Raw genomic sequence first — 13,036 nt, forward strand, 5'->3', positions numbered from 1 at the left:
TCCTGGTGATGAACAACATTTCTCCAATAGAAGCAGTGGAAACATGCATGGGACGTTCACTAGGTTTCTAATCCACAAGGAGGTGTGGGGGGCGGGGGGGGACTTTTGCAAATTTTCTTTTATTCTTTTCCTTTGATGAGAACATGTATATTGTACAAAGTATGTATATGGAATATAAATTATACATGGTGTGAGGAGCAGGGATGTGGTGGAGTTTAACAACAAACAGGAATGTTACACTCGTGCTACAGGTTCTGTCGTTCCATGACATGCTTTTGTGGACAGCTAATAAACGACCACAGTTAAAAAGTGTTTGTGAAGGATTTCTTATCGTGTGTGTGTGTGTTGAATGTTCATAATGTTTCAATTATTGCTGTTAGACTTTATACAGATACAGGTTCATGGTTCCCAGAGGATGAAGCCTGTTGACGTTGTGGATCCTCAGCTGGTAAGAATACGTTTTTTCAATTCACTTAATTTAAGGTGAAGACAACAGAGTTAAAACAATCAATTCATCAGTCAGTCAGTCAGTCAGTTGAATTTTTAATCTGCAACAATAATCATTATTTACAAAGTGTTAAAGCTATATTTAAGTAGAAATGACACAATATTTAACCTTGTAAGAATTTACATTTTTTTCTTTAATATACTAGTGGTTGGGCAAAAACATTTATGGAAAATTATCTTATCTTATCTTATCTAATCAATTCTTATCTTGTTTTATCTTATATTATGTATTCTTAACTTATATTATATTATCTCTTCTTATCTTATATCTATTCTTCGCTTGTTTTATCTTATATTATATCATCTATTCTTATCTTATTTTATATTATCTATTCTTATCTTGTTTTATCTTATATTATATCATCTATTCTTATCTTATCTTATTGTATCTATTCTTATCTTATCTAAAATATTGACTTGAATTCAATGTTTTGAGTCACTACCACAAACGGCCTCTGGGAGGCAGTAGACACCAAGACGACTTGATGTGACCCTGACACATCTCAGGAGAAGAAGAAGCATCTTCCCGTTACAGGAAGTCGTGAAGTTGTTAAAATTCCTCCACGAATCGCTTCTCTGGACTAAAATGGAGGAAAGCTCGCGTGTCGTCGGGTCGTGCGACTAGACTCGAACTCGCGACACGCCAGCAGCGTCCTCACCGCGCGGTTGGAAACGCGGACGGCCACTACGCCTGCGCAGTGCGCACCAGAACACCGAGCCGCCCTTCCTCCTCCCCGCCAACAAGCACCGCAGGGTCGAGCGGACGTCGACTCGCAACAACCCCGAGTTTCTCCCCGTCGCGGCCCGGCCTCTTCCCGGGGCCGAGATGGAGAGCCCGCGCTGCTGCGAACACGGTGAGGCGGAGATAATCCGGATTAACGACCCCCGCGGCGAGTTACGGGCTTTTCCGCGGGATTGAGTGCGCACGATTTGGAACATGGCGTACCCCGCTCTGACATGGCGGTGGCTTTGTGCCGCGGTGCAAGAGCTAAGCTAGTTAGCAAAACAGTGGGGGTTTTTGTGTTTATATGATCAGATCCCAGATGGGTTCGGTTGAGCTGCAGGTTGTTGTTGATCGAGTCCCGGGAGATGTTGTTAGCAGCGGGATTAGCATGGTAGCGGCTAACAGGTGATGCGTTTGCGGGCTCCAAGGAGCTACAGGCTAAAAACAAATCACAAACCGGCTCGTGCCTGGAAGTCGGACCGGCGTTAAAATACACACACGGCAACGCGTCACCTTAAATAAAATGCTAAACAGAAACAAATCATTCTTTAAAGAAGTGCATCGTCTTTATTTTTTTACTGACAACTTGTGACTGTTGCTGCAGATGTGTGTGTCTGCCACTTTGTTAAAGTGCTCGTAATAACAACACAGCCGCGAGTCCCTGAAGGCATCGGGCTGCGGTGAAGTTGGTTCTGCACAAAACCAAAAAGCTCAAAAGCTTTTTTTTGGGGGCAAATGTTTACAAATGCATCGTTTAAATCGTTTTCATGTCGCTGTTGTTTCACATCAGCTGGTGCATGGTGCATAATACATGTGCAATCAATTAAAGGTCCAGTGTGTAAGGTTTAGGTGAAAGGATCTAGTGGCAATAAAGGCCGCCATGTTTTTTTTTTTTACAGTAGCCCAAACTGGACAAACACCTTCTGAGATTTTATGACAACTGAAGCTGCCACAGGTTCTCTGCCATGTTTGGAAGGGGTGGGGGGGTGAGGGGGAATTCAGCTGCTACTTGCAACGTCACCACTAGATGTCACTGAATTCTACACACTGACCCTTTAAGGTACCACGGGGTCATGTAGTCTTGGAGCACACGTTTAAGAGCAGTAGTTGGTTTGAAGTATTTTGAAATCATCCGTCACAGTCCAATCTATCAACTTGTTATCTAATTTGCACATATTGAAGTTTGTGCTAATAATCATGTTGTGACATATTTTCCAGAGCAACCTCTCCTGCTGCCGTCTCTGCGGCTCTTCATCCCGCCGCTGCGCCTGGTGTCTGCCGCCATGTGGCAGGTGGTCCAGAGGGGAAACGTGCACGACTACGGGATGGTGGAGGAGTTCATCAGCACCGTCACGGAAATCGTTCCCGATCTGTTGAACGCGGATCAGAAGGCTCAGCTCCTCCTGGGACTCAGAGCGCGGGTAAGACTGTGGCTGTGAAAACACATCGTCGTGAATTCAAACATTTTAGCTGCGCTGTCAGTTCTATTTACCTCGAGGTGAAATGTTATGTTGCAGGTGGTTCTTGAATTGTGTCAAACTGAGGAGATCATCGACAGAGAAACCATCGAGCTGCACCTGGAACGGATCAAGGCCCTCGTGTCCACGTGGGCGGCGCAGGTTAGGTTCTGAACATGCGACATACAGATCTGCAGTATGGTTGTGTTATAAATCAAATGTTTAAAATGGTGTGTATTTGTTGTTGTTGCAGCCATGTTTTGCAGCGGTGGAGTTTCCAGAATCAAACTTTGTGGATCAAGTTGAACTGTTGTTGAAAGACCCTGAAGAGAGAGAGAAGTTTTTCCAGGTTTGTTAATTTCTGTATTTGTACAGAAGAATCCCTTAACTGCATATTATACATATGTTCTGAAACTTTCAACTTGGTTTTCTCTCCAGGATGTTTTCCCCACGGACTTTGGGCCTGAGTATGACAGCGCTCTGCAGGTGCTGATGCTGGATTTCCTGTCCAGGCTGGAGAAGCTTCTTCCGGTACCAGACATCCAGCAGGTACTGCACATTAACCCGCAAAAACACACTTTAGAGGTATAAAGGGTAAACTGATTGTAGGCAGGCAGAGTTTTACATCCAGGTAGTTATAACCAGATGTTATTAGCACTACCTGGTTGTTTATCTCCTGTTATGACTGAACCCTAAGATAGACGAAGCACAGCTTGTCCTCTACACGTTTGAACTTTCCCTGTCTCCTCTGCAGACTGCGTCCATGCTCTGTGCCGTCCCGTCTGCCCTGGAGGAGTGTGTCCACTCAGTTCCTGACCTGCAGCACCTGAAGACTGTTCTCCTTTACCACACAACTCTTGGACATTTTGATTTCTCTGGTAAGTCTCGTCTTGGTATCATGTCCGTAACATTAAAAAACAAATTCACTACAGTTTGAAACAAGTCTTTTCATATCAGTCCTCTGGGAATTCGAACTGGGGAGATGCTCAAATTGCAAATTAACTTTCCATCGTGTCTTAAAATGACTAAAGACAGGTTTACTAATGTGCATGCAAAAATTAAAGATGTGAATTAGTTTCTGTTTCCAGCTGCAACCACAAAGCTAATGTGATTCCTCTTCTCACCCACAGAAGAAACTCAGACCATTCCATCTTCCTTTGGGAACTGCATCCTCTCCTCGTTGTCCCTGCCTCAGCTGGAGAAGGTGATAATCGACGCCGACCAAATACAGCTGCAGCCTTCGTCCGATCAGATGCAGGGTTGCGTGACCGTCCAGGTGGAGGGTGAGACTGTGACTCTGTTGGACTACATACACATTGAACAGCCGTCGGGTTTGGACGAGCCTGACGATCTGGAGGAAAATGACCTGAACGAGGAGGAGATTATGTCTGGAGATGCGATGGAGGAAGACGACGTTGGTGACACTTTAAAACCAGCAGCTTTTCAACCTCTGAAACAAAGCAAACGGCTGCAGTTAAAGAGAAAAGCTTTAAAAGACAAAGACTCAGCGGCGGCAAAGAGGCAAAGAAAAAAATACTCCAGCGATAAGACGTGTCCCGTGTGCAATAAGATTTTCCTCCGAGCCGCGGCCATGAGACGACACCAGGAAATTCACTCCACAAACCGGGATCTCAGGTACAAGTGCGCCAACTGTGACAAGCGATTCAGGGACCATTATGACATGAACCGACACAACATGCGCGTCCACGAGAAGGAGGACATGGGCGTGAATCCCCCAGAAGACGACCCGGGGGAACCTTGCACCTCTGAGATGTCGGATAACAAAAACTGCTCTCTGTGTGGGAAGTACTTCGCCCGCCACGTCGACATGGAGCGACACATGAATTCCCACTCGGAGGACCGCCCGTATAAATGTTGTTACTGCGAGAAGAAATTCAAGAATCCTTACGTGTTAAAGAGACACCAGAAGGAGATCTGTAAGAGCAGGGAGCTGAAAAAGACAAAGAGGAAAGAGGCGCAGCAGCCGAACCCGCCGCCGCTGCCGCCTCCTCCGGACGGGTCGACGGAGAGTAAAATCTGTCCCATCTGCAGCCGGGTCTTACCGTGCACGGCGGACATCGCAAAGCATCTGCGCTCTCACTCGGAGGAGCGTCCTTTCATTTGCATCACTTGCGAGAAGGGCTTCAAGTACAAGGACACGCTGAAGAAGCATCAGATCATTCACGGTCACGACGGGATCAGAGAGGAACAGAGCAAGTCGGTGGAGCAGATTCTGGCGGAAGCAGACACTCAGGCATGTGAGGATAATTGCAGCCTTGACAGAAAACAAGGTCATCTAGATTCATCAGCAGATATTTCTGAGGAGTCTCCTTCAGCACCGAAGGAAAAAGTCACCAAAAAGCCCCTGAAAGTGTGTCCGGTCTGTTCCAGGGCGTTCGACAGTGTGAAAACCCTGAACAGGCACATCCAGTGTCACACAGACGATCGTCCGTATCATTGCGTTCACTGCAAGAAGCGTTTCAAACACATGCACGGGCTGAAGAGACACCAGATCTACGCCATCTGCCACAAGAAAATCAACAGGTTCCTGTGGAAGAAGGAGCCGAGGGCGGGGTCCAGCCAGAGCGACGCGAACGGCACTGACCCCCCGCAGGGGCCCCCGCTGAAGATCCCCGTGTGGTGTTCCAACTGCGGCAAACACTTTGAGTTCCTGTCCGCCCTGAAGGAGCACCAGGAGAACGTGTGCAAGGTGGACGTGAGGGACGTCATGAAGTGCAACGAGTGCGGGAAAGAATTCAACAGCATGACGATGCTGAAGGTGCACCAGAGGATCCACGACCCGCTCTACTGCAACGAGTGCGGCAAGATACTCGCCAACGAGCCTGCGTTCGAGAGGCACAAGCTGATGCACCGGCCGATGCAGTGCACGATGTGCGACAAGACTTTTACTCTGCTGAGGCGCTTGAGGGAGCATTACGAGAAGCAGCACGACTTCACGGGCCCGTATCCCTGCGCACAATGTGACAAAACCTTCATCCAGCTGCCCTACCTCGCCATCCACCAGAGGATCCACAAAGGGGAGTTCCCTTACATCTGCACCCTGTGTCCGGAGAAGTTCAGGTCCTCCAACTGTCTCACGGTTCACCAGAGGAAACACACCGGGGAGAAGCCCTTCCTGTGTTGGCAGTGCGGAAAGTGTTACCGCTCGGCCTCAGAGCTCACGGTCCACATGGGGACGCACTCGGAGGAGAGGCCCTGGGCCTGCGCGCAGTGCGACATGGCGTATCGCACAAAGCTGCAGCTGACCAACCACGTGGAGCAGATCCACATGGGCGTGCGGTATCCCTGCAACAGCTGCGGGAAGCAGTTCATGAAGGAGACGTCGCTGAAGAGGCACGAGCTCATCCACACGGGCGAGAGGCCCCACCAGTGCACCGTGTGCGGGAAGACCTTCCTGACCGCCAACGAGCTGCGGCTGCACAACCGGTATCACACCGGGGAGCGGCCGTACAAGTGCGAGGTGTGCGGCAAAGCCTTCATCCAGTCGGGGTATCTGAAGTCGCACATGCGCATCCACACCGGGGAGAAGCCGTTCAAGTGCGACCTGTGTAACAAAGGCTTCCGGTTGTCGTATCACATGAAGAAACACAGGCGGACTCACACCGGGAAGCCGAAGAGCTACATGTGCGAGGAGTGTGGGATTGCGTTCCTCCAGAAAAAATCCCTCTGGGAACATTCGCTCACTCACAACGTGAAACTGGAATCTGCGTTCACAGAGGAAGTGAGAATCGAGTTTCAGTAGAAATTTGATGACTTTTTTTTATACAATGTTCAGACAACAAACCAAAAAAAACACCTTATTTCTTGGGTCTTAATTCCTCCTTTGTTATTTGATTTTGACCAAATTATAAGTTGTATTTTTTTTTTCCCCTTGTTGCAAAAACTGTTGATTCACATATTCTGTGAAACATTGATGAACTACAAATATATAATTTCTGCTTACTTTGATTTTGAAATAAATCAAACTTGAATGTGTAATTCTCACTCCCTTCATTTAAAATATATAAATCTCTGTAACGATTGACAAAAGTAACTGAAGTAGTTTTATTTAGTGTCAGGATTTGCTTCCTTTCTGTTTGTATCATTTTAAATTATATATTTTTTGGCATTTAACTTCCCTCTGGGCTTTGGGAATATAAAATAAATTAATGATGAAATTGCAATAACAATTTTTTTTTTATCTTATTAATCTTCGTGGACAAGGTGACATCTTTAAATTTTTCAGTATAAAACTAAAATATGTTTAATTTTGTCATTAAGAAAACAATTCTGAGGTTTAAACACTAGTTCTTTGGTACATTATATATTTTATATAAATAAATACAACTAATGTACTGTTGAACCACTGATTCATTTAATAACCAGCTTTAAAAAAATGAATTAAAAAGAAAATATTTGTTAGCTGAAATTGTTATTCAGTAATATACCTGTAATATACAAATACTATTCAAAAATAAAAGTGTAATCTTTTTTAAGTTAATGTGTCGTAATGCAACGTAAAAAGTTTTAAACATAAAGCAGATATTTGTAAGAGTCAGTACAAAGTTCCAGTCCGATATATTAACTGTACATAGTTTAGTTTCACACAAATCACACACCTCACTGTATTCCATCAAATTAAACTATACATAACAGCTTTTAAAACTTCACAATTCTATATATTTTCTGTTTGAAAAAGATATTTCAACATTTGGTGTTTACCTGCACATACAAAGAGACTTTCAGAGTATTTTGTACCTTTTTGTAGTGAACAAACTGAAACTTGCTTAGATTTACTTCAAGTTGTGCAGAAGGGAAACTGTGTGTTGTGTAGTCAGTTGTGTTGTTTGACCAGAAGGGGGCAGTATAGTAATGCTAATGATGATCTGGGGCTCCTCAGCTGTGAATGTGCCAGTGTCGCCCCCTGCTGCCTCAGCTTGTGTAGGAGGATTCTGACCCTGAGCTTCCAAACACACAAACTGAGGTTACTCCTCATGTGAGAGCAGCTTTTCTTTATAGAAAACAATAGTTTACACAAACCAACGTTTCTCCTCTGGGCTCGTGTCACCTGACGCGTTCCCCCCCGGCCTGAGTGACAGTTGAACCCGCGGCAGCTCCAGCAGCATCCCTGCCTGTTTCCACTGCTCCCACCTCAGAGAAATCAAAAGGCCGGCTGAGTCAGAGTCTCTCCAGAGTGTTGGGAGCAGATCACTTTTTAACCCGAAGCATATTGATTTATATGGGGCTGTAATTGCTTCAGTGTGTCCTGGATGATTCCCCCCGTAATTGAGGCCTGGCAGAGGTCTCTTTCCTAGACATAGCCTCCCCGCTGCCAGGTGGTTGGCAGGGAGCAGCGCCGCACCCACTCCCCGGCCGACCGCTCGGCTGGAGGGAGCCAGGCAGCGGTGACCCTCATCCCCCCCCCCCCCCCCACCTCCCCACACACACACACACAATTCCCCCGGTTGTCGTGGGGCACACTTCCCTGCAGGCTTTGAGGCATCCCACCCGGGCCCTCGTCCAGCTCTCGCTGCAGAAACCAGAGTCACAACCTGTGCATCCTTTCAGACGCTTCTCTCACATCTGCGCCTCGGCTCTCCAGGATTAGCCGTAGTTACCGAAACCAGCTTATGGCTGTAATTATACTGTATATACATGCTCTTGTTCAAGTATTTGTTGTGTGTTTGATTTCCTGACCCCGGCACATTCCCTTGGATTTTGCTCCAGATGGAACATTTGCAGGATTTAACACGTCTCGAGATCACCGTGGTGTCACAGGTTCAGCGGGGGGGGGAACGAAATAATGGAGAACACCTGAGAATCGGCTTAAATGTCGATTAAAAGCACAACCAGGAGCATTTGTCTCATAGTCTGTGCCACATGTTGTTGTGGTTTCCCAGGATTTATATGATCAGTGCCCCTGTGGTTGATGTGGAGCTTTGAAGCTGCGGCTCCGAACCTGAACCTGAGGGCTTTCAAATCGCAGATATCATAATAATCAAAACAAATCACTGCTCATGTTCACAATAAGGTGGTAACTGTAATATAATAATTATCATTATATTGAATCACTCTGTTAAGCAACACAATCTTCAGACACATGTCGACAACTTTTCAAAGTAAACGTTCAGCAAGAAGTGATTCTGGGAATGATCCGAACCCGTCGCTGCTCCGTCTGATACGATCAAAATAATCAAATTATCAAAATGATCAGGTGGGGATTTTGTTATTTATCAGAGACGTAGAGGAAGCACGCAGCACTGAGATCACTCGAGCCAAAGGGGAAGTCGACACGATGAGAGATACGTTCCACATACAGACACACGTTCGTGGAGTTAGCAGGTTTAATACAAGCAGCAGCTTTCAGATGACAGATTATTTAGTTAAAACAATATTGATTAAAGCAGCGTTAACTGATGTGTTGATGATTGAGATCCAGCGTTTATACTGAATTGGCTCCGGCTCCTGACCGAAAAAGCACAAAGATCACAAGTGTTGTGGTTTCGGTTTCACAGACATCAGCTGAGCCGAGAGGGAACAAAACAACAACCAGCTCCTTTGAGGAAAACGTCTCTATTGATTCCATTCCTCTGTGTTTTAACCTTTAAGCAGAATTTCCTGGAAGCCGATGTGAAAACAGTTTATTGACATTAAAGATGGCGCCTCACCAGTGGCAGCCCTGAACTTTTTTCCTCCTTTAATCTTTTTCATTCGTTTTTTTTTTTTTGTGCTTTGCTCTTTGAACATCTGTGCACTGTTGTTTTTTTTATTGGGAGACTTCCACCATTTTGGGGCTAATAAGGGATTATTAGCGCTGATCAAACAGTGAAACCGAGATATGATTTGGAAAATACTCGGTTGTGATCATCGCCAGGCTTTATGGAATTTCCTGACCTTTTTGCCAAAAGCCCGTGACCCCTGCGCGTTACTACGGAAACCTAGCGTGTCAAAACATGCTCCATGACTCACCTTTATTTCTTCCATGTGAAGAGAGTGTGGCACAGCACAGGGCCTCGATACCAATATCAGTTTATCACCTTCTGCAACGGGAAAGTAAAGCATTTTTTAAATATATATATATATATCCCTTCAATCACTCGCTATAGATACTTCACTTTCATTGTTTTTGTTTCAGTCAATGGATGAAGGAGGGAATCTAACACGGAGAAACCACCGAGCTGGAAAAACCCTCCCGACTAATCAGGAGAATACAGAAGGATTGCTCTGCTAATCAAGTGTGTGTGTTTTTTCGTGTGTGCGCGCTTGCAAGTGTGTGTGTTTCCTCAAGTGAACCTGTGTGTGTGCCCAGACATATCCCCAGCCTCACACACACACACACACATAGCCCCCCCATCCTCCCTGTGTTCACGCAGTTTTTTCTTGTTCTCAAGCTTTATCTTGTTTTTCGTCCACTCTAACTCTCCCTCCGTCCTCTCACTTGTGTTCATTTGCATTCTGCGCTGCCGTCTGTATCTGTGGATCCGTCTGACTCGGACATTTGTTTGGCAGGAGACACCAGAGGGGATGCTGCTAACGCTGCAAGAAATGTCCGTCTGCCTGAAAGTCTTTTTTCACTTTGCTCTTCGTTAGCACATTGTTCTAAATGCACGGGGATGCAAATTTAACTCTGCTTGTTTCAAGGAGCTTTCTCTTGCTCGTCTAACTTTGCAGATCTCTTATTCGTCGTCGCTGAAATTACACTTTAACTCAAGGAAAGACTCTTTAAAAAGTGAGGATGCACTGAAAATACGTGCATTTTCAGTTTGTAACCGTTCCTGGAGAGAATTCGTGTGAATTGTCGAGAGTCTCTTCCTCCACATGACTTGCAGACATGGACATTTTTTGCAGCGAACACTTTCTCCTTCCTGCACCAGAAGGGAGTGAAAACAAGCCTTTCCCTGGTCAATGAGTTCACTGTGGCGGACGTCTCCCTGAGACAAGGCTGTGAGAGGAGGGGGGGTGGGTGTTGAGTTGAGGGAGGGGAGATGGCGATGGTGGTTGTGGTGGTGAGGGGGGGGGGGGCTAAAAAAGTCTTGCAACCGAAGAGAAAAGAGACACGGGGCGAGGGAGGGAGGGAGGGAGGGATGGAGGGAGAGAAACCTGGCACCAAGACAGTTCAGAGCATTGGGCATTAGAGACGGTGAACAAGGGAAGGTCAGCAGCCCCCCCCCCCCCATCCCCCCCCCCACACACACACACACACCACCACCACCACCACCTCCACCCCTTTCTTCTCCTGCATCAGCAGATGTACTGCACAAGCCCATCATCAATACCAGTGCAGTCAGGCCACAGCTCCAGTGACAAGTGGAAAATGTGCCGTGAAGAAGCTCTTTTGTGTCAAGCGGCGGCGAGAGATGAGACACTAATTTCGCCCTCTAAGACAGAGAGGCTTACGGGCATCAGTGACCAGCCAGCGTCCCTGATCTCCGATACGATAACAGGGTCATCCTCCCTGGTCTGAAAGCAGCTTTGTTCCTCTAATCGGAGGAGCATCATCGCCGTCATATTCCACGTTGTACCAGCGGCTCCGGACGGTGACGCAATCCAATCAGAGGGATTCACAAAGAGACGCTGTCGGGCGCACGTCACGTCTCGCGGCGGCGGCGGCAGCAGCAGCCCTGAGAATAAGTCAGGTCACAGATTGAGGTCACGGAGCCGTGTGTGTGGCAGCAAACGTGGTCAGGAGGTGAAGACAACTGTTAAAAGGGTTTTTAAGTAGTTTTTCCTTACTCTTGTTGAGGGTTAAGGGCAGAGGATGTCACACCATGTTAAAGCCCTATGAGACAAATTGTGATTTGTGAATATGGGCTATACAAATAAAATTTGATTGATTGATTGATTGAAGGAAAAGCCACAGAGCACGGCCGATCGGGGATCTTTTCTAAAGAGACTTTAGAAATGTTCAATTCCACGTCACGCTGTGCAAGTAAATCATGTCGGCATATAGACATTTTGATTTGGGCTGTTTTGCAGAAAGAAACCAAACCTTGATGAGGCCACGATATTGTAAATTGATCAGAACCTGCACACACACACTGAAAAATCCCCTTTATCTCCGTTTTCTTTCTCGTTGTGCAATTTGCTTCCGACATGTCTTACTGTCGAGTTTTGCCTTTTCGAGCAGATTGTTCGTGAGGGACTAGTTTAATAATGATAATTCAAAAACAAAGACAACTGACAGGACAGGAGCACTTCAGGCGCCAATCAGATTTCAGCTGGGGCCCCCTTGTACCCACCCTTGGATCCGCCCCTGGAAAGCCATGAAAAAACAAACGTATTCAAACCAAAGTAAAGAGCAGAGATTTGAAACCTGCTTGAGTCAATCTCATTAGCTTCTTCCCTTTTCTTTCACGTTCTTTGACGAAGCAGCTGCTCAACAAGTGTTTCCCGTCGTTACCTCGGCAACCAGCCACGCTGCCAGATCACAGATTACATCTTAAACTTTCTGTCCATCGAACTTAATCTCTGAATCGACTTATTGTTTTCACTCTCTAATGATAAGAGTCGGTGTCTCTCAGACCAGTGGATCCCGGCTCTCTTTGGCTCGTAGCTCATTAAAATGAATCAGTGATAAATCGGTTTTCATCAGCTTGTGATGTTCTGGATTCATCCTGCGACTCTTCCCTGGGCCCTGATGCTGCTGCTGGGAACCACACGCTCCAGTTTAAACCTGCGTGTGGCCTCTGTACCATGAGCGTGATTCAGTGTCATATGGGGACATCTTTTTGATCGTGCTTCTGTTTTGACCCACTTTTACCCCTCGACAACCCTACAACTGTTGCGTGACTTTAGCCACGGTCCCCTTTGGATGCGACCTTGCTCGTGATGCACTTATACACTCACTGGCCCGAGCATGCTGGGAAGCGCGCTGGTGTCCCGTTTTGTGATTGGGTCGCAGCTCTGATCTCATGTTTAGAGATTGGATCAGTGTAGATATCCCACATGCCGGCTGAAAACCCATCTCTAAGCCGTCGCCTCGTGTGAAGCTTCACTCTGTCACTGCAGCTTTTTTTTTTTCATCTGTAACATCACTTTCTTTATACTGGAGGGGAGCCTGGTCCCAGTTTGTGCCGTCTAGCGTTTGTCTGGTTTTTCTGCTATTGTTCTAAATGTGGTAATACAACTATAACTCTGCTCGCTCCCAAATATGTTGCAGGAATTTTCTTCTGCATGTCTATTATCACTCAAATAACACTTTAATATGGCAAGTGTCCCTTAAGAAGCAGGAATACTGTGAGAGTTAGTGAAACGATGCATATGCATGTGTTTTTAACAGCTCCTGGAAAGAATAAGTGTGACTTCTTGAGAGTGTGACTTGCAAAGATGGACATTTTGAGTTGTTGTC

General features: G+C 46.2%; 1 protein-coding gene across 1 annotated transcript; it reads left to right on the forward strand.

Moving 5' to 3' along the window:
- The first annotated feature begins 1,002 nt into the window (after positions 1-1,002).
- Positions 1,003-6,684, forward strand: LOC117757116 (zinc finger protein 616-like). The gene is made up of 7 exons (XM_034577890.1): positions 1,003-1,361; positions 2,450-2,652; positions 2,749-2,850; positions 2,942-3,037; positions 3,127-3,237; positions 3,443-3,566; positions 3,819-6,684. The coding sequence occupies exons 1-7, from the start codon at positions 1,334-1,336 to the stop codon at positions 6,449-6,451; spliced, it is 3,297 nt and encodes a 1,098-aa protein (XP_034433781.1). The 5' UTR covers positions 1,003-1,333; the 3' UTR covers positions 6,452-6,684.
- Positions 6,685-13,036: the final 6,352 nt, after the last annotated feature.

The sequence above is a fragment of the Hippoglossus hippoglossus genome, chromosome 23 (genome assembly GCF_009819705.1).
Source record: "Hippoglossus hippoglossus isolate fHipHip1 chromosome 23, fHipHip1.pri, whole genome shotgun sequence".
Lineage (NCBI taxonomy): Eukaryota > Metazoa > Chordata > Actinopteri > Pleuronectiformes > Pleuronectidae > Hippoglossus > Hippoglossus hippoglossus.

Bases quoted from the DNA above. Each gene is read 5' to 3' on its own strand.
- LOC117757116 (XM_034577890.1), top strand. From the start codon at position 1,334: ATGGAGAGCCCGCGCTGCTGCGAACACG. The intron at 3,038-3,126 runs GTTTGTTAATTT...TTTTCTCTCCAG, and splicing joins AGAGAGAGAAGTTTTTCCAG to GATGTTTTCCCCACGGACTT. The intron at 3,238-3,442 runs GTACTGCACATT...TCTCCTCTGCAG, and splicing joins CGGTACCAGACATCCAGCAG to ACTGCGTCCATGCTCTGTGC.